This window comes from Anolis carolinensis, chromosome 1 (assembly GCF_035594765.1).
Source record: "Anolis carolinensis isolate JA03-04 chromosome 1, rAnoCar3.1.pri, whole genome shotgun sequence".
In the NCBI taxonomy this organism is placed as follows: Eukaryota; Metazoa; Chordata; class Lepidosauria; order Squamata; family Dactyloidae; genus Anolis; species Anolis carolinensis.
Window position 1 is genome coordinate 16,129,875 of NC_085841.1, and position 22,897 is coordinate 16,152,771.

Below are 22,897 nucleotides of genomic sequence, written 5' to 3' on the forward strand. Positions count from 1 at the left end.
TGTATGTCTTGTTAATTTCTCCATCCTATTCAAGAAAAAAGCTCACAAAGGGGGTCCTTAACCTAGCTGCCATTCACCTTTTTCAAATATCATCATTACACATTGGAATCAGAGAAGGAACTTATTATTCCTGTCGAACACCAGTAGTGCGTGGCAGCATAAACCAGATGGTATCCGCAGTTTTTCACAGCTAAGCCAGCATTTAAGGGCTAAGAAGTCATTGAGATTTTGAATTAAAGTCAGAGTTCCAGTTTAAGAGCTAGAAATTACAGGGGGAGAAAAAGGCGCATGGCTGTCTCCCGAGTATATAATTAGAGGTTTAGAGTAATCACGCTCTCACTTGGAGCAGCACTTTCCAGATATCCATTTCAAAACACTGTTGTGGAGTATATGCCACCCCCATGCCATCTGGGAGTTGTTATACTTATTCACTGCAGTCTTAAATCACTGAAGACCTTTTAAAGATTGCCCTTGCTTTCTAGGGATAAACAGCCACATGATGATTGCCAGATCATTTGAATGCTCTTCAGCTTAATAACAGTCTTTGGTTTATTTATTTTATTTTTTAGAATCCAAAGAAATGTACAATATTCCACTCAGTGGATGTTGTTTAATAAGTGTCATTTAAGTGATAAAGTCTGGGTCACAGCTAAATTGGCACAGTTGCAAAGAAAAAAAGGCATTTCAGTGGCATTACTAAAGAGGTTCATATCACACCATCAGAGACTGTGACACCAAAATTACTGTCTATGATTTCTTCAAGCAGTGTGTCAGAATAAATGTATTATTTTAAATAAAAAATACCTGCTTCATTGTACTTTCTTTGTTGTTCAGTTTTAAATCACTGTATTCAGATCAGATGTTTTTTGCAACCTGGAATCCATACATCTACCCAACATTTTAAAAGTGCATATAGAAACACCACAGTACAACAACATTAATCATTGAGGAAATTCATTGGAACAATTTTCTCATTCTGGGCAAGCAGTGGGATTTCAATGGAAATATTAAATGAACAAAGTAAATTAGTAATAGTAAATGTTTACAACAAAGCATCTTCCAATTTATTCCCCAACAGGTACCATTTCTGTCAACACGATGCGAACACCTTACACTGCACCTGGAGAGAGTGAAATTTTGGACCTCGATGATGATTTGTATCTTGGAGGTTTGCCAGAAAATAAAGCTGGCCTGGTCTTCCCAACAGAAGTCTGGACAGCTCTTCTAAATTATGGCTACGTGGGATGCATCCGGGACCTTTTTATTGATGGTCAAAGCAAAGATATTCGCCAAATGGCAGAAATCCAAAGCACTTCTGGGGTGAAACCTTCGTGTTCAAGAGAAACAGCAAAACCATGCTTGAGCAATCCATGTAAAAACAACGGTGTGTGCAGAGATGGCTGGAACAGATATGTCTGTGATTGTTCTGGTACAGGCTACTTGGGCAGATCGTGTGAGAGAGGTATGTCAACCCTTCTTTCCATCCTTTTCTCAACTTCCTTCCTTCCTTCCTTCCTTCCTTCCTTCCTTCCTTCCTTCCTTCCTTCCTTCCTTCCTTCCTTCCTTCCTTCCTTCCTTCCTTCCTTTTTGCACAATTCTTTATCAGGCTGAAGACAAATGAAGGAGAAGATGTCTTGAATGTTGGAATGTATTGTAAACAGAGAGTCAGTGGTGACTGCTGATTTGACATTAGCGAGGCAGCAAATTCATTTTGAGTTTTCATCTAGCCTTCAACAGAGCTATCCGAGGTGAAAAATCTCCTTCCCAAATACCTACATTGCATTGAACAACTCATTTAAAGTTCATATGGAACCTAAAAGGAGATTCATTTCCCCCACTGGCATAAGAATCACTTAGGACCACATCACATGACAGTGGGGAAAAGTGGAGGGAACTGACTTCTCTTGTTCCCTACTGTGGAGATCCCGTTCCTTGCCATTTTCATGGATGGCAGCCATCCCACGTCCTTTCCCTATCTCAATCCAGATTCTCTTCATCTTTTGTCATTGGGAATTGAGTAGCACCCAACTCCTGAAAATGCAGTCTTTCTCCATTTCCATGCACTACCGCAACAGAGTTTCAGGGACAACCACTGGAAGTGGCATTGTACCATGTGATGGCCTCAATGGAACTCCATTTCAGCAGGTCAGTGAAATGGAGAAAAAACAGAGAGAAGACTGTTTTGGATGAAGTCCCATCTGTAGCAAAACATAGTACTACTATAGGTCCTCTACCTTTGTGCTGCTTAGGGATGTATATATGGAAAAACTGAATAACCAACCATTCTAGGAACTTTTTAAAGGGGCCCCTGGTGGCACAGTGTGTTAAAGTGCTGAGCTGCTGAACTTGCATACCAAAAGGTCCCAGGTTCAAATCCCGGGAGCGGAATGAGCGCCCTCTGTTAGCCCCAGCTCCTGCCAACCTAGCAGTTCGAAAACATGCAAATATGAGTAGATCAATAGGTACTGCTCCAGCGGGAAGGTAACGGCGCTCCATGCAGTCATGCCGGCCACATGACCTTGGAGGTGTCTACGGACAACGCTTGCTCTTCGACTTAGAAATGGAGATGAGCACCAACCCCCAGAGTCAGTCATGACTGGATTTAACGTCAGGGGAAACCTTTACCTTACCTTTTTTTACTAGGAACTTTTAGGTCCTCCAGGTTGGCTGTATGGTCAACTTCTGGTGGAAGCTGATAATTGAGTAGCCCTGGAGGACCTAGAGATACTCAAGGGAACATTTTAATCAAATCCAAAATTAATCAAATCCACAAACATTAAACCTGCAAATGTGGAGAGCCAACTTCAAATTGCTGCAGTTAATTACAAGAAAGTGTGAGTTAAATATGGCCTTATCCCATTTGTCTTCCAATATTTCATTCTGCTTCCTGATACGAAAAGCCTCAAATGGATCAAAAATTTTGCCTTATTAAAATGCTGCTTGGAAATTCAGAATAGGGGGAAAAAATCAACCTCCATTGGGTTCATTCACACTACAGAATCTGGATACATCAGTGAAACATACATATTTTAAAAGTGCATACAGACGCACCACAGCACAAGCAAACTTTAGTCAGAGAGGGAATGCAAGGAAGCAATAAAGATGTTTTATACTTTGGCTCAGTCATAAATCAAAATGGAAATGGCAGTGAAGAAATTAAAAGACTGGGACTTAAAAGGGCATTTGTGAAGGAACTAGATAAGATCCTCAAGTGTATAATTAAATACAGAATCAGAATCATCCAGTGCCATAGTATTTCCAATTTCTATATTTGTGAAAGCTGGATAGTGAAGCTGTCAGGAAAAAAAAACTCATCTAAAATGTGGTGCTAAAAGAAGCATATGGGCACCTATTTGCGGGTGGGGGGGGCAAAATAATGGTATTACTGTGTTGTTGAAGGCTTTCATGGCTGGAATCACAGGGTTTTTCTGGCTGTATGGCCATGTTCCAGAAGCATTCTCTCCTGACATTTCGCCCACATCTATGGAAGGCATCCTCAGAAGTTGTGAGATATTTCACAACCTCTGAGTATGCCTGCCATAGATGTGGGTGAAATATCAGGAGAGAATGCTTCTGGAACACTGCCATACAGCCTGGAAAACACACAACAACCAAAGACATTACTCTTCCTATAAGAAATATTTCTCGCCTAATGCTCTTTTTCTTCATTCCACAAATTTATAGCATTGCAGTAAATCCAAATTTCAAATGAGAAATAAGACGTTTAGAATTACAGTTCAGGCATCCAAACAAAATGGGCAGTTACCAAAGAATTACTCATCTGAAATGTGTTAGAGAATATGCTGAAATGTGCACCAAAAAAAGGATAAATTTTTGGGTCCAAGAGCAATTTAAACTTGAATTCTCCTTAGAAGCCAAAATGACTGAATGGACAGATCACAGCATGGCATAATTCATTGGAAGAGATGCTTGGGGATGGGGGTGGGGATTAAAACAATAGGAAAAGTGGAAGGATCCATTACAGGTAGATCAACTCAGTAAAAAAAAGTCACAGGTGTTTTTAATTTAACAAAATTAAATTATAGAGCAACATTTAATAGAGCTGTTGGTGATTGATGCTTTTGGAGGTCTGTCATTCATAGGATTTCCATAATTGATTATTATTATAAATAACAAAAACATCAAGAAGAATGATACCCTGTAGACAAGTGGTTCTCAACCTGTGGGTCTCCAGGTATTTTGGCCTACAACTCCCAGAAGTCCCAGCCAGTTTACCAGTTGTTAGGATTTCGGGGAGTTGAAGGCCAAAACATCTGGGGAGCCACCAGTTGAGAACCACTGCTGTAGACAATGTGTACAGTCAGAAAAATGCACATTTTTCTTGCAAATGTGGACAGAAAAAATGGGATGAAACAAAGACCTGTAACAAAACTGAAGTAGGCACTAACCAGATGGGGAGGGAGCAGGATCAAAATGTCCATACATATGTTCACACTAGGAATTATAACATGACTGGATTAGTTTCCCACCTAACAGATGCTTATCAGTTCCCACCTACTTGGAACAACAATGCCATTATCTTTGAGTCCCACAAAGCAGTTAGAAGTCTGTAAGAAGGGGGAGGACTCCTCCACTGCCAGTCTCTGACAGATTAAAAGGAGTCACAGCTCATAAGGGACCCTGCTTATCTTAAAGAGCAAGTTAATTTCAAAATGCTAATGAATATCCCCTTTAGCTAGGAAGGTGAACATGAAAATCAGACTTATTGATGCACATATTTAATTTTATATTAGGAAAAGGTGATTAAAAAGCACTTTGGGTTCTTACAAGGAGTCGAGATCCCATTTCAAAATTATGTTTGATTTTTCAGAAGGTTAATTGGCATGTTTATAATAAAATAATATCAGCATTATATTATGGGCTGTTGGTAATGATCCCCAAGAGCAAACAATTATGCATGTGTTTATTTGCCACCCAAAAAAGGCACCACATCTGACCAACTCTGTTTAGTGCTACAATGTTATGTCTTCTATGTTTATGAATATATGAATCCTGAAGTGGTGCTCACTCACTAAAATGGTGGCAAAATAAACATTTGGGAAGGTGTGGGGTGAGAAGCTACTCTGGTGACCCACTGCACAAAGGGATTCCAACTTCACCTTCAGTTTTGATAAGGCTTCAGAAATGGGAGGATGATCTTCACCCAGAACCAGTTTGAGGAAAGCTGACAGTTTTCTTAGCACCTTACTCCACAAAAAACTGAGCAAAAAAACCCCAACAAAAAACCAAAAAACAAAAACAAGGATAGCAGTGGAAAGCAAGATAGAGGAGATCATATGTTCTGAAGACCAAAAATGTAGGGATCGTGTTTATTTGGGATAGTTTTACCCTAGCAATAGTCTTTCTGTTATAAGAAATAGTGGTTCATTCTCTTAGAGGTGTATTTGTTGTTTTTAAATAGATGTGCTAACCAACAGGCTTGAGGGAAAAGAAATTGTGATCAGAAGTCCAACAGGAATTTATGTTGGCCCATTAAAATGTCTACTATAGTCTAATTGCCACAAATGTCATGTTATTGTTTGCATTATGCTCTATCAAGATTCAGTTAAGGAAGCTACAGACCTGAATCTGCAAGACCTTTGCAGGGATGTGTCAACAATACCAGAGCTGTCTTAACTTGGAGGCCTGTCATTCATAGGGTCACAATAAGACTTTGTTGTTCACTACTGTTGTGAACTGTTGTCAAGTCAACTTTGACTTATGGCAGAAGTCAAAGTTGATTTGACAGTTGCTAACAACAACAAAACATCAAGACTAGTATTACTCCAGTTTTATTTCTAGGGATAAAAGCAGATGGCAGACTTCTACTTATCATGAGCTGCCTTTCTCTAGGGATGGATTTCTTCACTCGTTTTATTCGCAAAGAAAGTAAGAGTAGTTTTAGCAATTCCCTTCCATCTGTGAGAAAGTTTTTGAAAGGCCACTCACAATGTGAAGATTTAAAAAAACATGAGGCTTTTGAAAATTTCCTTTTATTAATTATTTTTGAATATTTTTGAATATCCTTACCAATTGAAGGGAGCCCCCGGTAGTGCAGTGGATTAAACCACTGAGCTGCTGAACTTGCTGATCAAAATGTCAGTGGTTTGAATCCAGAGAGCAGGGTGAGCTCTCGCTGTTAGCCCCAGCTTCTGTCAACCTAGCAGTTCAAAAACATACAAATGTGAGTAGATCAATAGGTACCACTCTGGTGGGAAGGTAATGGTGCTCCATGCAGTCATGCTGGCCACATGACGTTGGAGATGTCTACGGACAAAGCCAGCTCTTCAGCTTAGAAATGGAGATAAGCACCAACCCGCAGAGTCGGGCACAACTAGCCTTAATGTCAGGGGAAAACCTTTACCTTTACTTTACCAATTGAAACCTTTCAATGCCAATCCCCTCCACCTTTATTTCTAGAATAAAAATACATCTTGACATATTTTTATCAAAAAGAAGCCCATATTCAGTTGCTAGTTGCATAGGAAATACACTAAAGTGCCAAAGATTTTGTGAATTTTCATCTCTTTGATGTGGATGCAAGATTTTTGCCATTTTGGAAATCCTTTGCTAAAGTTTTATTTCTGAAAAAAAAAGAACATTGGCTTTACACACCATGTTATTCTTTCAAATACTAAAAATTTAAGATCTTGAGAAAATTTTCATTTGGGATGGCTGGGTTCTTATTGGAACAAGGGTTATGCTCTCTAAAGGTCTTCTCTAATTAATGCAAGGAATTGTCTATAGGAATTGTCTACTGGCAGTTGAGGCATTTTGAAATAAAAGAAATCAATAGGGGAAAGCATCACGTAACATAATGGGGCACACAGCCCTCTCTGTGAAAATGTTTGGACATTTTCTCACTATCGCCTCATGAACTGAAAATAGTTACCAGAATTCTGTTGGGATCTTACAGCATTGTAAGTGGACCTATGTCTGTGGGAATTCAAATGAAACAGTTCCATAATGTTCACATCAAGTGGAGGGCTACTGTTATGTTACTATGTTGCATTTCTGGCACAGTGAGACCAATGCACAGCTAAATTAATGCAGAACACGATGCCCATTGCATTGGTTCCAGTGTGCCTCTCAATGAGGATTGGTCACCAAAGCGTATCAGCCACTCTTGCTGATGGCCTGCTATATATCTTCATCATCATCATCATCATCATCATCATCATCATCATCATCATCATCATCATCATCATTTAATTACTTATTAATCGCCCTCCATCCACGATGCTCTAGGCGATTTGCAAGATAAAATTGTAAAAGATAAAAATACATACATACAAATATTGATAAAAATTAAAATAGATTAAAAGCTCTAGTAAAGAGCCATGTCTTGAGTGCTAGGGTAAAAGGCCCTAACTCACGCATGGCTCTCATATAGGGCGGCAAGGCATTCCATAAGGCAGGGGCAGAAACAGAAAAAGCTCTTCACCATTCAGTAAAGGGGTTCCTTAGCATCTCATATGTAAAAGTTATGTGATGTAACGGGTCATACAGAATTCCATCTCTTTCACCAAGTTATTGGTTTGTAAAAGGCTGCAAAGAGTTGAATGCAATTGTTAGCCTAGTGTCAGTGTTTTTCCTTTTAGATCTAATCCATTGGAGTCACTTAGAGATTTGCATGTAATTCAAACATTTTGACTTTCCTACCCTTCACGTCTAGAAAAAAAAATGATAAATAATGCTACAATAAATGTTCACACGAAGATACACAGCACACAGATAGTAATTTCATGGAGTCATAATGCTTCTGAACATACACCAGTCATATTGTTCCTTTTATTCCTTACTACCCATCTGGTAGTTCTTTTTGAAACCTTTTGAGAATACAGTAGAGTCTCACTTATCCAAGATAAACGGGCTGGCAGAACATTGGATAAGCAAAAATCTTGGATAATAAGGAGGGATTAAGAAAAAAACCTATCTGTATTTTATAATGTGTTTTATGAATGTTTTATGTAAGTTAATTTTTAACTGATTTATAGTGTATTGTACAGGTTTTATATGTGTGTTTTATTGTAAGCTGCCCTGAGTCCCCTGTTGGGTAAGAAGGGCGGGATATAAATGTTTTAATAAATAAATAAATAAATAATAAATATTAAACATAAAATTACATTATGATTTTACAAATAAAGCACCAAAATATCATGTTTTATAAGAAATTGACAGAAATAGCAGTTCAATACACAGTAATGTTATGTAGTAATTACTCTATTTGCGAATTTAGCACCAAAACAATGCAACATTTACTACAAAAACAATGACTACTAAAAGGCAGACTGCCTTGGATAATACAGAACCTTGAATAAGTGAAGATTGGATAAGTGAGACTCTACTGTACCTGAAGAACAAGGGATGTTTTCCATTAGCTGTGTAATCCCACTCATGAAATCATTAATATAATGATTTCATGAGTATACCACATCTCTGAAAGCAATATTTGACAAAGTCATTTTGTTAATGATGTCAGTTAAGAATGAAGTTGGTGCTTATTGCTTTCAGTTAGAACTGGCGAACACTTTGGTTCTGCTTGATTTCTGCCAAGCATCCCCAACACTTGTTAACAAGAGGAATCCTTTTGACAGCCCATGCTATCTTTCTCCCACTACCATTTTGTCCTTTACCCTTTCTTAAGAGCAAGCTCCCCATTCAAAGATAAAAACCATATTATACAAAGAGATTCCCTGTTCCTTATTTTAGAAGCTGCAAGCCCTTGGCAGAAATCCAGTTATTTTGATGTCTCCAGATTGTTCTGTTACTGGTGGACTGCGGCTTGCAGTCAGGGGCATAACTAGACTGTCAGATGAATTACAAAACTCTTCAGTTAAATATGCATGGTGTACCACCCTGTGGCAAAATCCTGCTATTACATATGTGAGTCCCCCCCCCCCCCCCCATGGATGAACAGAGAGAGATTGAGAGAGAGAGCTTTCAGTTTTCAAAATCAAAAGGAACTGGGTGTTTTTGTGTGTGTTGCAGCCACTGAGGAGAGGAACAACAAGAATATGCAAATCTGCAAAACACAAACATAACCAAATAAATAGGCATACCCTATCAGACTTTTATATCATGCTTCATCAAAGGGATTTTATCTAAATATTTTGGGCAGGCAATGGAATTTCTTTCTCAGGACGTGATGCTTATCTTGTCCCAACAAGTATAGTTTAGGTCTCCCACAATTACTTTAATTTTAATTATTCTGGAGCATCAGTCATCATCTGCTGAGACCCATGCTAATATAATGTTCTCACAATGTTATCTGGCTGTTTGTCCTGCAGAAATCTCAATGTGTGTGCGTTTGTTCAGCTTGCGGAGTATTGTGTGCCGCCCTAGGACTTTGCTATCTGGGGGGAAACTGCACTCAAAGCATTTCTTCTCCTCCTTTCAGTAACAACTGTGTCCCAAATGGTCATGCTTTAATATGATTACAGCTTTCGGGATCCCAAAAGCACAGCACAGCCATCTCACCGTGCAAAGTTATTATTGCTACGACCCCTGTGCAGTTGCTGATAAACCATTCAAGTTGACGAGTAGACACAATTTTTCTACACTTATTGCATGCAATTAAAGGAGGGAGGCAGGATGTATCCTCATTTCAGCAAATAAAGCCACTTTGGAGGGAAGAAAAGAACATTGTGTTGACTTGAATGACAGTCTGAGAATTGTGAAAGGGTGGGGATCATTAATTATTTCTTAAGTGATTAAGGAAATTTATAATAGATACCAGACACTGGCAATAGATTTCAGTAAAAAATAAATCCTACTGGATCAGAGCAGGCAGCCAATTATTTCAGGATTCCTAACTTAGTTAAATATTCAAGGCAGTCATTACCTATCATTACCCATAACAACAAAATGTAATTTTGTAGGCTCTTGATATATCATGGAGTGGGGGAGGTAGGTATGTTATGACCACCACATGTATTGGAAAGTGAAAGGGTTAACCATCTTTAGAAATTGCAATATTCTGTGCTTATTTTGCCACTGCTACCCTTGGCTGAATATGCCAAAAGTATAAACATCAGGATAATCGGTGGATGGGTTTTATTTGTTTATGGGAGCTCTAGCAGATGGCAGGACAGATGTCATGGCAATATAATTTGGCTTTTCTCTTTGATTTTTAGTGGGGCTTGCAGTACGTGATTGCCTTTTGGCAGTGCCTTTTGCAGGTGTGTGCTTTCAACGGGGCAACAGCCACAGCAGCAGCTGCAGCAACAGCAGAACAATATGCAAGATGAAATTTATTAATAAAAATTATAAATGTCAGGCAGAGATGCAAGGAGACAGGATTTTTCCAGTTTGATCAGCCTATACGATCCATGTGCTACTGTTTTATATCTGTGCATACACAATGATGTTTGCATTTCCTGTGTCTGCTACTCTCTGCTAATGACAGCAAATCCATACTTGAAAGGGGATCTTGTAGAAGTAGAAAAGGGAGGCCAAAATGGGAAGAAACTAGGAGAAGGGGGTTGTATTCCTGAAGGAAAGTTACAGTGTTTGGATATCAGGGCTGTCTCAAACTCTCCTGCTGCCTATTGCAGAAGCAAAGTCTCATGTTAATGAAAGTGGTTCAACTCATCCTTCACAATACATATGGAAGCCAGAGAATGAAAGTCATTGTTCTTGCTTGTTATCAAGGATGGTAAAAACATCAAAATATCTGGGCGTCCCCTGGGCAACGTCCTTGCAGACCACCAATTCTCTCACACCAGAAGCTACTTGCAGTTTCTCAAGTCCCTCCTGACATGAAAAAAAAGTAAGCTCTATTCACCAGATGCCTTGCCTTGGCATTGCAAACTCAAGGCAGACAGAATTTTCTTGAGTGAAAAAATCCACACACACCTCAATGCCCAATATACTGAGCATTATAATATTTGCCAATGAATCACAGCATCTCATGATATGTCCAAAGGATGATAACCTTAGGTTTGTTTTTGTTTTTTTTCATCTTGGCTTCTAAGGAAAGTTCAGGTCTACTTTAATACAACTTGCATTATTGATCAAGCCAATTATGATATGTTGACCATGTATGAAGGCACTCCAGGAGCTAGAAAATATTCTACTTTAACAGCCCTAAGCAAAGTAAGAAGTTATTAATCCTAAATAGGAGGTCAGTTGTGTTCAGTAATATGACCACTGGTGCATAAGAGTATACAGGATTGTATTCTTTGCTTTTCGAAATTAGTGGTTTGTGTCTCCATTTTCTACTATCCACAGAATGGATTTCTAGAAAACTTGTCCCAAAAAGTATTGTTGTAATTCCCTCGATTTCTCGGGTCCCCAGAGAAAATTGTTTTCCAGAGATGTTTGATAATGCCATTTCCTGCCTTAACTTTCTTGCAGTCCCAGTGCAGAAATAATAGTAAAACTATTATTCCTTTCCCTGGAGCCTGTGGCTATGCTTAATGAGCATCATATTATTAAACATTTATTCTAGTTGTCTGGAGCATAAACTTCTGCTCCAATTCTATTTAGCTTTCTAGTCTCCTTGGAATAGTGAGCTGGAGGCAGGAGGGGGAATCACTTGTAATGTACATTCCTTATTATGACCAATGTTCCTCATATTGGCAGACAAATCATAAAAGCTGCTGCACCAGCAAATAACTATCCAGAACTAAGTTCTTTACAGATTGAAAGTCACTTTGTAATATGTGCCTTCAAGTCATATATTGACCTATGGTGACCTCATTAATTCCATAGTTTTCTCTTAGGCAAGGTATATTTAGTGGTTTTGCCAGTTCCTTCTTCTAAAATATGACCTATAGTACCAATGATTGTTTCCCATCCAAGAACTAACCAGGTCTGACTTGGTTTAGCTTCCAAAATTAGACAAGGTCTTCTACCTTTAAGAACATAAAATACATGGGCCAGATCTTGCCTGCAGGCCTTAGTTTGAGGACTCCTATTCTTGGTATTCACAGTGTGCTGTCTAACATAGAGAAATCCAAATGTGAACCTCACTTGTAACTTTCCTTCTTGTACCTTTGCAGAGGCAACGGTTTTAAGCTATGACGGAAGTATGTTTATGAAAATACAGCTCCCTGTGGTGATGCACACAGAGGCGGAAGACGTGTCCTTACGGTTCAGATCTCAGCGAGCTTATGGCATTTTAATGGCCACAACTTCAAGGGAATCCGCTGACACGCTGCGTTTAGAACTGGATGCAGGACGTGTTAAGCTAACAGTCAACCTAGGTAACATTCCTCTCCAGCTTCCATCCTAGAATTTACATCTCAAACAGCCTTTCCCGTCTTTGCCTGCAAACATCTATTCAACAGCCTGTTTACCACTGAAAAGAAATGGTCATACATATGCAACTTTTGCGCATATATATGAATACATAATATGCATATTGTTGTATTTATTTTTGTTTTATGTTTCTCTTTGCACACTCCACCATAACCCACCATGATTAATTTTGAACTGCAGACTGTTCTAAATAGAGAAGACCAGATATTGGAGGCATTTGGGTTTCCCTCAATCATACCTTAAAAATATCATTTCTACACAATACCTGATCCAAAAGATCCTTAGGCACACATTGGATAACAGATGTGCTACAGTTCTTTCAGTGCAGGGAAGGCCCTCCTGATATATTGATATTCTGTGTACAGATTTATCTACATCTATAAAACCAATTTATGCCCCTTATGAGTTTCATAGATGAAACGAAGCTCTGAATCCAATTGCTATTCCCTACTAATGTAGATCAATTGAATCAATGGAATTTATACAAGTATTAACTTAACTTTGTTCAGTTGATGCTTCAGATTTACTATGGTTGTAACTAGCAATTGGGTCAAAGTTCCCATGTAGCACTAAATCTTTATTTCAGAGAGTGAGTCCTGATTGTATGTTAGGCAGCCTGAGTAACAAAGATTTTCATATGTATTTCTTATAGGTCAAGATTATGAGATTTTAATGTTGACCTTTTGTGACTATTTTTGGGCCAAAAACTTTACACAAATTATGGATCATTCAGAAAACTTTGTATTTTGCAGAGTATATACCAATTTTCTATAGAAAACCAATATGGGGTTTAAATGTTTACAAAAGTCACAAAACATCTCCAAAATTCACAATGATTGCTAATTCCTTTCATGGAGTGCCAAGTGTTGAGGCATCCTTTCTTGTCAATAACATAAAAATTACCCAATGTTCTTTACATTCCTAAGAAATAGTCTAAAGTCATAATCACAAGGCTTCTCATGGAAGTGGAGCTGGTTTGATCTAAAATTCTATCTCATTAGTCGATTGCTTGGGTAAACCATTTTTTTTTTTGGGTTGTTTACCAATATATTATTGAGATCAATTCCATCAAAACTAGCATTTTATCTAACTGATTGCAATGTACTCTGTGATTCTTGCCAAAGTGGTTAACATGGAGACGTTATGCGCAAGTTAAGAAATTAACTATATTCAAAAATTACAAGCTGTTTTATTGTCTTCTTTTGGTCTTCCTTATATAGCAGTCTGGCACTACATGCAGTCAAACCCATCTTTCACCTTCCTTCTCTCTCTTCAGTCTCTAAAGAAACACAAGCCATTGTGAAATTGTGTGTGTATGTGTGTGTATGTGTGTGCATCACAAATAACACAACCCTTCAATGCCCAAAGTCTGCGGCCCTCAGCAAACAGCCCTGTGAACACAAGCCACATCAGCTCTTCTACAGAAATGGAATCATGCTTTCCTAGGTTTTTGTAGCATTTAGAAATGATCAATCGCTGCTTTATTCATCGAGGAACAGTGCAGGTTTGCCAGAATGACTTCCTTTTGTGAGATTATTTTCTAAACCTTTTGTGCAGCATTTTTTAAAACTAGCTCTGGGGTGATTTTACTTTCAAATTGCAAAAGGTAGTGGGGCAGACTGATGTATTCAAAACCCATTTTGGAGGAAAGCTAGGTCATTGAATTTTGATGATGTTAATTAGATTTTGCAGTAGGGAATTTATACATATCAAACAGGGAAACTCTTCTTTAGCCTCTTTAGCTTCACACAGAGCCCTCCAGTGTAAATTTGGAGCTACAGCAAGTAGATGCATTGTTTTTGTTAACAAAATGGCAGCAAAGTGGGATCCAGAAGAGGGCTCTTTCAAGAAAGCTTTCTGTAGACAGAGGCATGTAGGTAATGTTCCCTGGCTGTTTGCAACCACTTTTCTGATGCGGTTGACGACACATGACAAACTCAGCTACATGGAAACAAAATCTAGGTCATTTTATTTAAGAAATAAAGAACATATATGTGTTTATATATCGGTCTCCTAAAGGGTCTTAAAAGTAATTAAAATATGTGCTAGTCAACTCACCATGATATTTTGATTCAGTTCTCCAAAAGTAGTACAAGAATTAAATTTACACGAATTCAACAAAACCTTTGCATCTTTTTAGAAGCATTATTTATTTCCCATGAATCTGTTCCAGAAAGAAAGAGACAGAGCAAGAGGAAGAAAGATTAGAAGAAGATAAAGTTTTTTTACAAGCATCAAAAGGCAAAATTTAATTCACTATAATCAAAACAACTAAATAAATATATCAATATGAGACAGCACAATGTTTTGGCTGCTTACTGAATGACTAGGCAATTTACTGATGTTAATACTACATATGCTGTTTTACGATTTCCAAATTATGTCTTCCTTGGAGGTATTAACTGTTATCCAGAATGTGTGATTTTAGGCTTGGTTTGCACTAGTCCCCATTGTGACGGAGCACTTTTTTTGGAACTAAAAGTGGAGAAGATTGATCTGTTCTTTCATATATGGGCGAGGATGTTGCAGCCAGCTTAAATCCAGCATCTGGAACAGTACCCAAAGCTTTTTCTCCTCCACTTAGATTTGTCACCATGTAGCTTTGTTTGAAATTGGCCATATTTTTTTTTACCCTATACTATCACTTCTATTTATAAAGTCTTCTCACCATGTATCTGCGTTCTATGGCAATATGGAAAGAACCTGAACACACAGTGGCCATGTTTGCATGTGTCTGTCCCCGGAAGGGTGGAATGTGACTTTACTGGATGTCTGCAGCTATTACTTTGAAGGATAAATTTTCATTTCTCATCTATTCTTCCCCATCTAGACTGTATCAGGATTAACTGTAATTCCAGTAAGTGCCTATTCAAAATTTTTAAATTTATTATTCCTGCATTAGGCAGTTGTTACAAACTTTAAGTTAACATGTGGTGCATATCCCTGTTGCATAGTTAAATGACTTACATTTAAAAAAAGCAAATTACATGAATGCAAAAAAGAAACCATCACACAAAGCTCTGCATGTTCCAGAGATGCCTAGATGTTTTCCTCCTTAGAAGGAAGTTTCAGGTTTCCCCCAGGGAAAAAAGCACATCATTTCTAAGGAAGTTTAAAGAATTTAAATCAGGGTTGAACAATTTCTCAATAGATTTTCAAGGAATTTTGTAGGAATTCCTTAATGCAGCTTTCAGTGATACTAGGAGAAAGCATATTATAAATATAAACAAACACAAACTGCATATGAGCAACTATGTCCCTAACATCACTGAGCTAAACATGCCCCAATCAAGTAAAGTTATATTTCTCTTTAATCTACTAAACTTTAAATATTCTAGAGATAAATATATGTGTATTTCAATGACATTTAATAATCTCAACTGATTTTTTTGTCTTTCACAAACTAAAATTATATGAGAGGCAGGAATCAACAGTTAGAACAGTCCTTGGTAGGGAGGAAAGAAGGAGGAGCCAAGTGGAGGAGTAATCTATTTTAGTGTTCTGTCTGCAGCATCAGCAAGGTAGAAAAGCTATATGGTTCCCCTATCCTTTGTTGGTTGTTCTCTTTTATTTATTCAGACAAGGATAATGAACTCCATGGCTGATAAAGAAACATACGTGGAGACAGAAACAAAGATTACTATTGCCAAATGGGCACCCATAAGAATTAAATGACTAAAGATACGCACATTTTTTTTAAAAAAAGTGTTTTGTTTCAAAACTATACCTACCTCTCTTCTTCAGTATGTGCCAATAATATGTTTATCTCAGGGATTCCAAGATGCATATGGGTGCACATGGAGCTACATATGAATAGTGTGTCCCTCTATTTTGTGTGAGGGGATGTTCCATTTTGATAATGGAAAATCCATAACATCTTCTTGAACTATTCTTCTGGTCAATGAAAAAATGATTGGAGCAACCAGCAGAATGGAGCTACCATTATTACAGTAGGGCTACTTATTGTACAAACCCATTGAATACAGTTTCATATACACGCAATTAGCTCTACATATCATGGAATCACTCTGGAGTATCTAGCAATATCTATTCTCTCTAGATGTCCACCAATTCTATGGCCAACTTCTGCTGAATGTTCCACTGGAAGTTGACGATAAGATTCACATTGGAAGCCTAGGGAGAACACTCCTGTAAGCTTTATGAGATACTCCAGAGTGATTCCAAGTAAAATATGGTTCCAGATTATACAAAAATTGTGTAACATGAAGGATCCCAGAATGAAGGCCTATTGTATTACATTATTTCCAGAATTGTTTATTTGTTTTTCTAAATACAGTAGAGTCTCACTTATCCAAGCTAAACGGGCTGGCAGAAGCTTGGATAAGCGAATATCTTGGATAATAAGGATTAAGGAAAAGCCTATTAAACATCAAATTAGGTTATGATTTTACAAATTAAGCACTAAAACATGTTTTACAACAAATTTGACAGAAAAAGTAGTTCATTACACAGTAATGTTATGTTGTAATTACTGTATTTACAAATTTAGCACCAAAATATCATGATATATTGAAAACATTGACTACAAAAATGGCTTGGATAATCCAAAAGCTTGGATAAGCGAGGCTTGGATAAGTGAGACTCTACTGTATATGCCACCTTTATCCTGTTATAGGATCCATTAAAACTCTGCAATAAACATTAAAAAAACAATTAACCATAATGACATTTAAACTATTATATTTTTAAATAATAATATAAAATTATTTGGAAGCATAATAAAGAAGAGCACACATACGCTCTGTAAAATGGCTCTCAGGAAGCAGTGGCTCATCAAAGCCAGTTTTAACAACAAAATCTTTGCTGCCCATGAAAGGACAGCAGAAAAGTGACCATCTTAAACTCCCATGGAAGGGATTTCTACAAGGTGGAAGCAGTCACCGAGAAGGCCATCTCTCATGCCATCACCAAATGAGCCTATGATGGTGATGGGACTGAGAGAAAACCCTTCACTGAGGATCATAAAGCTCTGGAAGTTGATATTATTATTGTTTCATTTTGATAATTCTCCCAAAGGAAAAACTAATTCCAATTGCATTTTGCTAAATTCATGTTCTTTAGCAATAAAAAGGAGGACATTCAGTTAACTTTCTGTGATGGTTTCTCCTGCACAAAGCATGTAAGTGCTTTAAACCCTTTTTTAACGCTTGTTATTACACTGTACTTGACTGAACTTGTGATAAAATGTTTAACCTTTTTGATATTATTTGGATTAAGATGCATTGTTCTGAAAGAGGATTGTGGACTGTGATTTTATTTTGAGTCTCTGGATCTCCCAAACTTTCTATAGTAAGTACAATGGCTTCTAGTTTTCATTTTGGTGGGAGGGATTTGAAATGTTGCCAGTCTTATTGGCCAAATTCTGTTGACATGTGTCGGTATTAAACCAAATGAAAAAAAGAAATGATTGAATTAAAGTTAAGCACTTCTAATTCCCATCTCTTTTGGTGAGAGAGATTCAAATGTGAATTTCATTCTCCTGCAGAAGATAAGGAGACTTGAAATGGGTTAACTTTGTGGGAATTCTATCTTGGCTTTCAACTATAACTGCATCAGCCATAACTGTTATTCAATTTCACTTCCAACTCAATGGAACACAATGGCTTTTTGCATTGGGGAGGACTTGCAGGGTGGATTACCGAAAAAGGCACCATTCTCAAAATTACTCTGATTTATTTTTATTTTATTTTGTTGGTTTGCTATTTTGAGAAATACAAATGTTTGTAAGTATGCCATGCAGTTGCTTTTTTCTTGGTGGCAAACAGAGAGCAATAACACTTTCAATATGTTGGGCAATAAAATGGAAATTAAAGGAGGAAAAAAGTAACTGGATGAAACTTTAAACTCAAGGGCCAATTCTTTGGAATCTATAGGACAAACTTTTCTTTCAGAGGCTTCAATGGACATATAAAAATTATCCTAGGACTAATAGAAATGAGGAGCATGGTGTAAATGCAATAAGCAAGTTTGTTCATTGCTGAAGAATGCATTTGTTCTCTGCAGCTAATTGCAGATTCTGTTTTATCTGCAGCTAATTGCAGATTAAACTTCTTACATTCCCTATGAGAGATTTCAGTTCCTTTCCTACAAGCAAGGAAGTATTCAGAAGATACAGCAGGAAGCACCACCGATGTAGATAACTTTCATGTGTGAGCTATAAACAGTTGCAGTCTTTTCTTGTTCAAGCAACCCACCACTGTGTGAATGAGTTCATTCATATACAGAATCAGGATGCCTATTATCTGGCTAGGAATGCTGTAAGCATTCTAAGACTACAGGCAGACAGACCAGTTCACAGTGGAAATGTGTTGACATGTTAATAGACTGCACATGAAACACTTCCAAGATTTGGGTGTCTGCTTTGGTTGTCACAGTTATTTTGTCCCCAAATGTTAGTGCTGAGTTTATAAAAATGTAAGCAATTTCCAGTTACATTCCATGTAATATTTCTGTGGAAATACTTAGCCAACAGCTAACGGAATAAGAATATTAGAATAACATCAGAACCTTGGAACTTGGGCAAGATTCAGATATTGCCTCTGCTAAAGGTATACACATTGCTTAAGATCATGTCTTCCAAGCAAGAAAATAAGACTTTTCTGGGAGACTTGGACAAAAGATGCTCTTTGATTGTGCTCACTTTCTACTACAGTTAGTTTTTGAGGTACAACAGCATTCATCAATAGCTATTTCACCACTAGCAATGTTAGATCAGTGAGTTATTTCCAGCTAGAAAAAAAAGTCTCTGAAGGCCAAGTATTGCTACTATGTCATGACTCCAATACAGGCCAGTTATTTGGCAGGTTACATAAGGCTCATTGGCTATTGCTTGTTCCATATTTCATAGTCCCAGTTCTGCCTCCATGTCAGCAGAAAGGCAAGTGTATAAAAATTTCATTGTGGTCACCTCCCATGTGGAATAGGCCTTATCACATTATATCAGTGACACATAAAGGTAGAGTACTGCAGTAGAGGCCATGCCATTGTTGAAATGCGTGTATATGCTCTTAGTTATGAGGGAATTAATGACGCAAAGCAAGACTCTCAACGTGACTTTTTGATGTATATCACTGTCATGAAACTGAGAGTCTATTTTTCTGTATGACAATCCAGCTTTTCAACTTCTGTGTTATTTTCCAGTGATAAATGATTGGCGCATAAATGCCAGAGGCTGATCTTTCAGTTGTTGCTTAGATTAGAATGTGATCTTATCTATATGCAAACACAGCCCTGTCAATCTGAAAATGTCATTGCTAAAATGCCATCATGCAGAACCCTAAATCATTTTCCAGTTTCCTAGATTTTACTAAACCAGACAGTTTACATTAAAGATTGCTTATATGGTACAGTAGGTTCCTTTGTGAATTCAAGGGTTGCTTTCAACCCAGGCTTAGGAAATGAGAACAAGAAGGATTACAGGCTGCAATTGAAAGATTCCCTCTGTGCCTTTATGGCATCCTTTTTATAACTATTTTTTATCACACCTGTTTTTCAATTAGTTCATGTTACTGTACATGGAGTCATACCATTTTATTTTCATAAATCCTGTATGGTAGCTTAAACTGAGCGTGATTGACTGCTCAGAGTTAGTTAGTGAATTTTGGGGCTGAGAAAAGTCTTGAAACAATGTCTTTTTAAATCAGGTTAAGTACTCTCTCTGCCACATCACAGAGAGTACTGAACCGTGAAGGGTGATGAGCAAGGAATTGCAGTTGTGGAAGTGGTTAGGAATTGAGATGTACAACTCCAGGACCAAGATCCAACATAGGGATTAGAATCACAATATTGGAGGGGGCTATCTAATCCAATACCCTGTCATACAAGAATAAACACCCAGAGCACTCCTGAAAAATGGCCATCCAGCCTTTATTTAAAAACCTTTATCACCTTTCAGTTTAGTTATTTACTCTATTTTTATCCCGCCTTTCTTCCACTATTGGAACTCAGATTACTAACAATAAATATAAAACCATTCAAGTTAAAACAATTTGAATATATTAAAATATAAATATAAACATTAAAAAGTATTAAACCATTTATTTCATTAAAGACATTCAAATTAAATTATTAAAATGCAACAACTCCACACCCACTCCAAAATCCCAATCATACCATCCCCAGGAGCCTACCCCTCATCATCAATAAATGCCTAGTGGCTGAGGAACATTTTCAACTGCTTAGTAAGTAGAGATGAGCTCATTTACGGCATTTCTAACCTGAGCAGAGAACTCTGCAAACATAATAATCATATAGCTCATTAACTCCTAACACAGCAGTCTCACTACTCAGAATGGCATTGAAAATTGTTTCTTTATTCTTCTGTGTTTCTTTCTTTCTGTCTTTCTTTTCACAGGTTTGGTATCTATCAATTTTTCTTCATGGGAAAGAACAAACAATTTTACCATTACCTTGCTATGAGAAAGTAAAAACTATGCAGTGCAGGAAATTTTCTGTTCAATGCTGCATTTTGTATAGGAAATGTGCTTTCTGTGCAGAAATATGATTTTTCAGCCCAGTAAATTGGTTTTTCACACAAAATGCTATTTTCTGTGCAAAAACTAAAACCACCTTTGTTTTGTGTACAGAACATCTAAGATTCTCATCCATTTAAGAGTCTCCTCATTTGGGTTTCTCAGCACTTGGGAAACAAAAGTTTCAACCATTTTTCAAATATTTCCACCCCTTCTACTGCGGGCTGATTCTCCATATTAACATTCTGATTGAAGGGTTGCCTGTGGGACTAAGGAAGGCAGTTTGGACGATAAAAATAGTGGATGCTTCCATGGCATTTTATTTCACACCAAAGCTCTTATGCTACACAGAGTTTATTACAAGATGGAAGAGAAGGAAAACACTACTAACTAGTAGCGTCATTCTTGGGAACTCAGTAAGCTGATGAGGTGATATTCTAGACCTAGGATATAACTGTAGGGGTATATGAAGATACTGCCTGAAGATAGAAGTTATTTCCCCAAATTGCATTTTCCTTCAATCTCCAAATTTCTAGTATGGCTATTGAAAATGTGTAGTTAAGTATTTAGAAGTTTATGCTTCTGTGAAAACAGAACAAAGATGCAAAGGCCATGTGACAACAGCAAATATAAAGTTTTTAGGTGTATACAATTTTCCATGTCATGGTGTTTGCAATGCTAGACATTTGAAGTTTGAAGAAAAATTTCATGTGGAGCATCAGAATTCTTCCTCCCATAACAAAACACCATCTTAACTAGATAAGTCCCTCTTTCCTCCCTCTTAACATTCTTAATAAATCATCAGTACACCTAAATCCTGAGTAAAAGAGGAGGAGGAGGAGGAGGAGGAGAAATAAAAACTGATTTCTAGTATATATGGGAAAACTAATAGGTATCCCTTCTTTGATTAAAATAAAATAAATTGTTCATTTGGTTCTGTCCCATCCCTATACTCACCATCAGAGCTCCAATGCTGTCATCAAACCTTTGAAGCTAGGTAAACCTCATCAGAAAATGTCTGAGATTCTAGAGAGCAGGTCACTGACCAATGATGAGTCTAGCTCTTTCCTGATAGCAGGATTTCAACACAACCCTACAAGCATCGCTATTCTGCCTATTGAATGAGAGGGAGTGTTTGCAGTGATAAAAGACTCTGAGAGGGCCTATATACTTCAGAAATATCTTTCTAATAGAGATTAGAGAGATGCCACTGTAGGAAGCTTAAATTATTTTGAAAGTGTTCAACAGTTGAACGCTTTGCCTTGGCTGTGGTAGAAGCGCCTTCCTTGGAGACTTGTAAACAGAGGCTAGATGGCCATCTGTTGGGGGCACTTTGGTTGTATTTTTCCTGCATTGCAGGCAGTTGGACTAGGTGACCAATGTGGTCTCTTCCAACTCTTACTATTCTATGATTCTCTGAATGCTGACTTGTGGAGCACATGTCCCCTCTGAAATTATGGCAAACTCAGTCTGATATTCACTATGATTTATCAATTTAGCTATGGATGAAAGGAGAACACAAGAAGCTATTTCATTTTCTTTTTCTCTAGTATAAGCACACACTTTTAAATAGTTGAATAGGACCAAAGTGAAAAGGGCTTTTTCATTGGGGGACATTTTACACTGTAATTTTACGACTGGTCCATTACATTTCAGACATCATTTTGAAGAAGAGAACTAATCAAATCCTGGAGACACACATGTACAATAATCTCTCCACTCTTGCAGGGATTAGGGGTTCAGAACCTCCACAAAAATGAAGAAACATGAATATAAAAAAAGCTGCTGATTTTTTTGCGTGATAGAATAGGAATCTCTGTGTCTTCTAAAGAAGTTGACTATTGAGTCATGCTGAATGACTTAGAGATTCCTAGAAAAACACCCTGAATGACCTAGAGCAGGGGTCCTCAAACTTTTTAAGCAGAGGGTCAGTCCACAATCCTTCAGACTGCTGAGCAGCCGAATTATCATTAGGAATTGTGCATAGGAATTATTTGTAGTGCAAAAACAACAACAACAATGGAAGAACAATACAATATTTTAAAATGAAAATGATTTTAACCAACATAAACCTATCAGGATTTCAATGAGAAGTTTGGGCCTGCTTCTGGCCAATGAGATAGTCAAGCTAATTAGGATTG

The 22,897-nt window shown here is 37.5% G+C and overlaps 1 protein-coding gene across 37 annotated transcripts in view; it reads left to right on the forward strand.

Moving 5' to 3' along the window:
* nrxn1 (neurexin 1) overlaps positions 1-22,897 on the forward strand; it is a 1,150,439-nt gene that overhangs the window by 530,816 nt on the left and 596,726 nt on the right. For 26 of the 37 annotated variants that reach the window (XM_062968856.1, XM_062968858.1, XM_062968876.1 and 23 more), the window contains 3 exons: positions 1,079-1,462; positions 12,006-12,209; positions 15,095-15,121. In XM_062968856.1, the coding sequence (XP_062824926.1) occupies positions 1,079-1,462; positions 12,006-12,209; positions 15,095-15,121 (615 nt within the window). The remainder of the gene's footprint in view (positions 1-1,078; positions 1,463-12,005; positions 12,210-15,094; positions 15,122-22,897) is intronic. The other 11 variants (XM_062968862.1, XM_062968873.1, XM_062968887.1 and 8 more) reach the window with 1 other exon arrangement.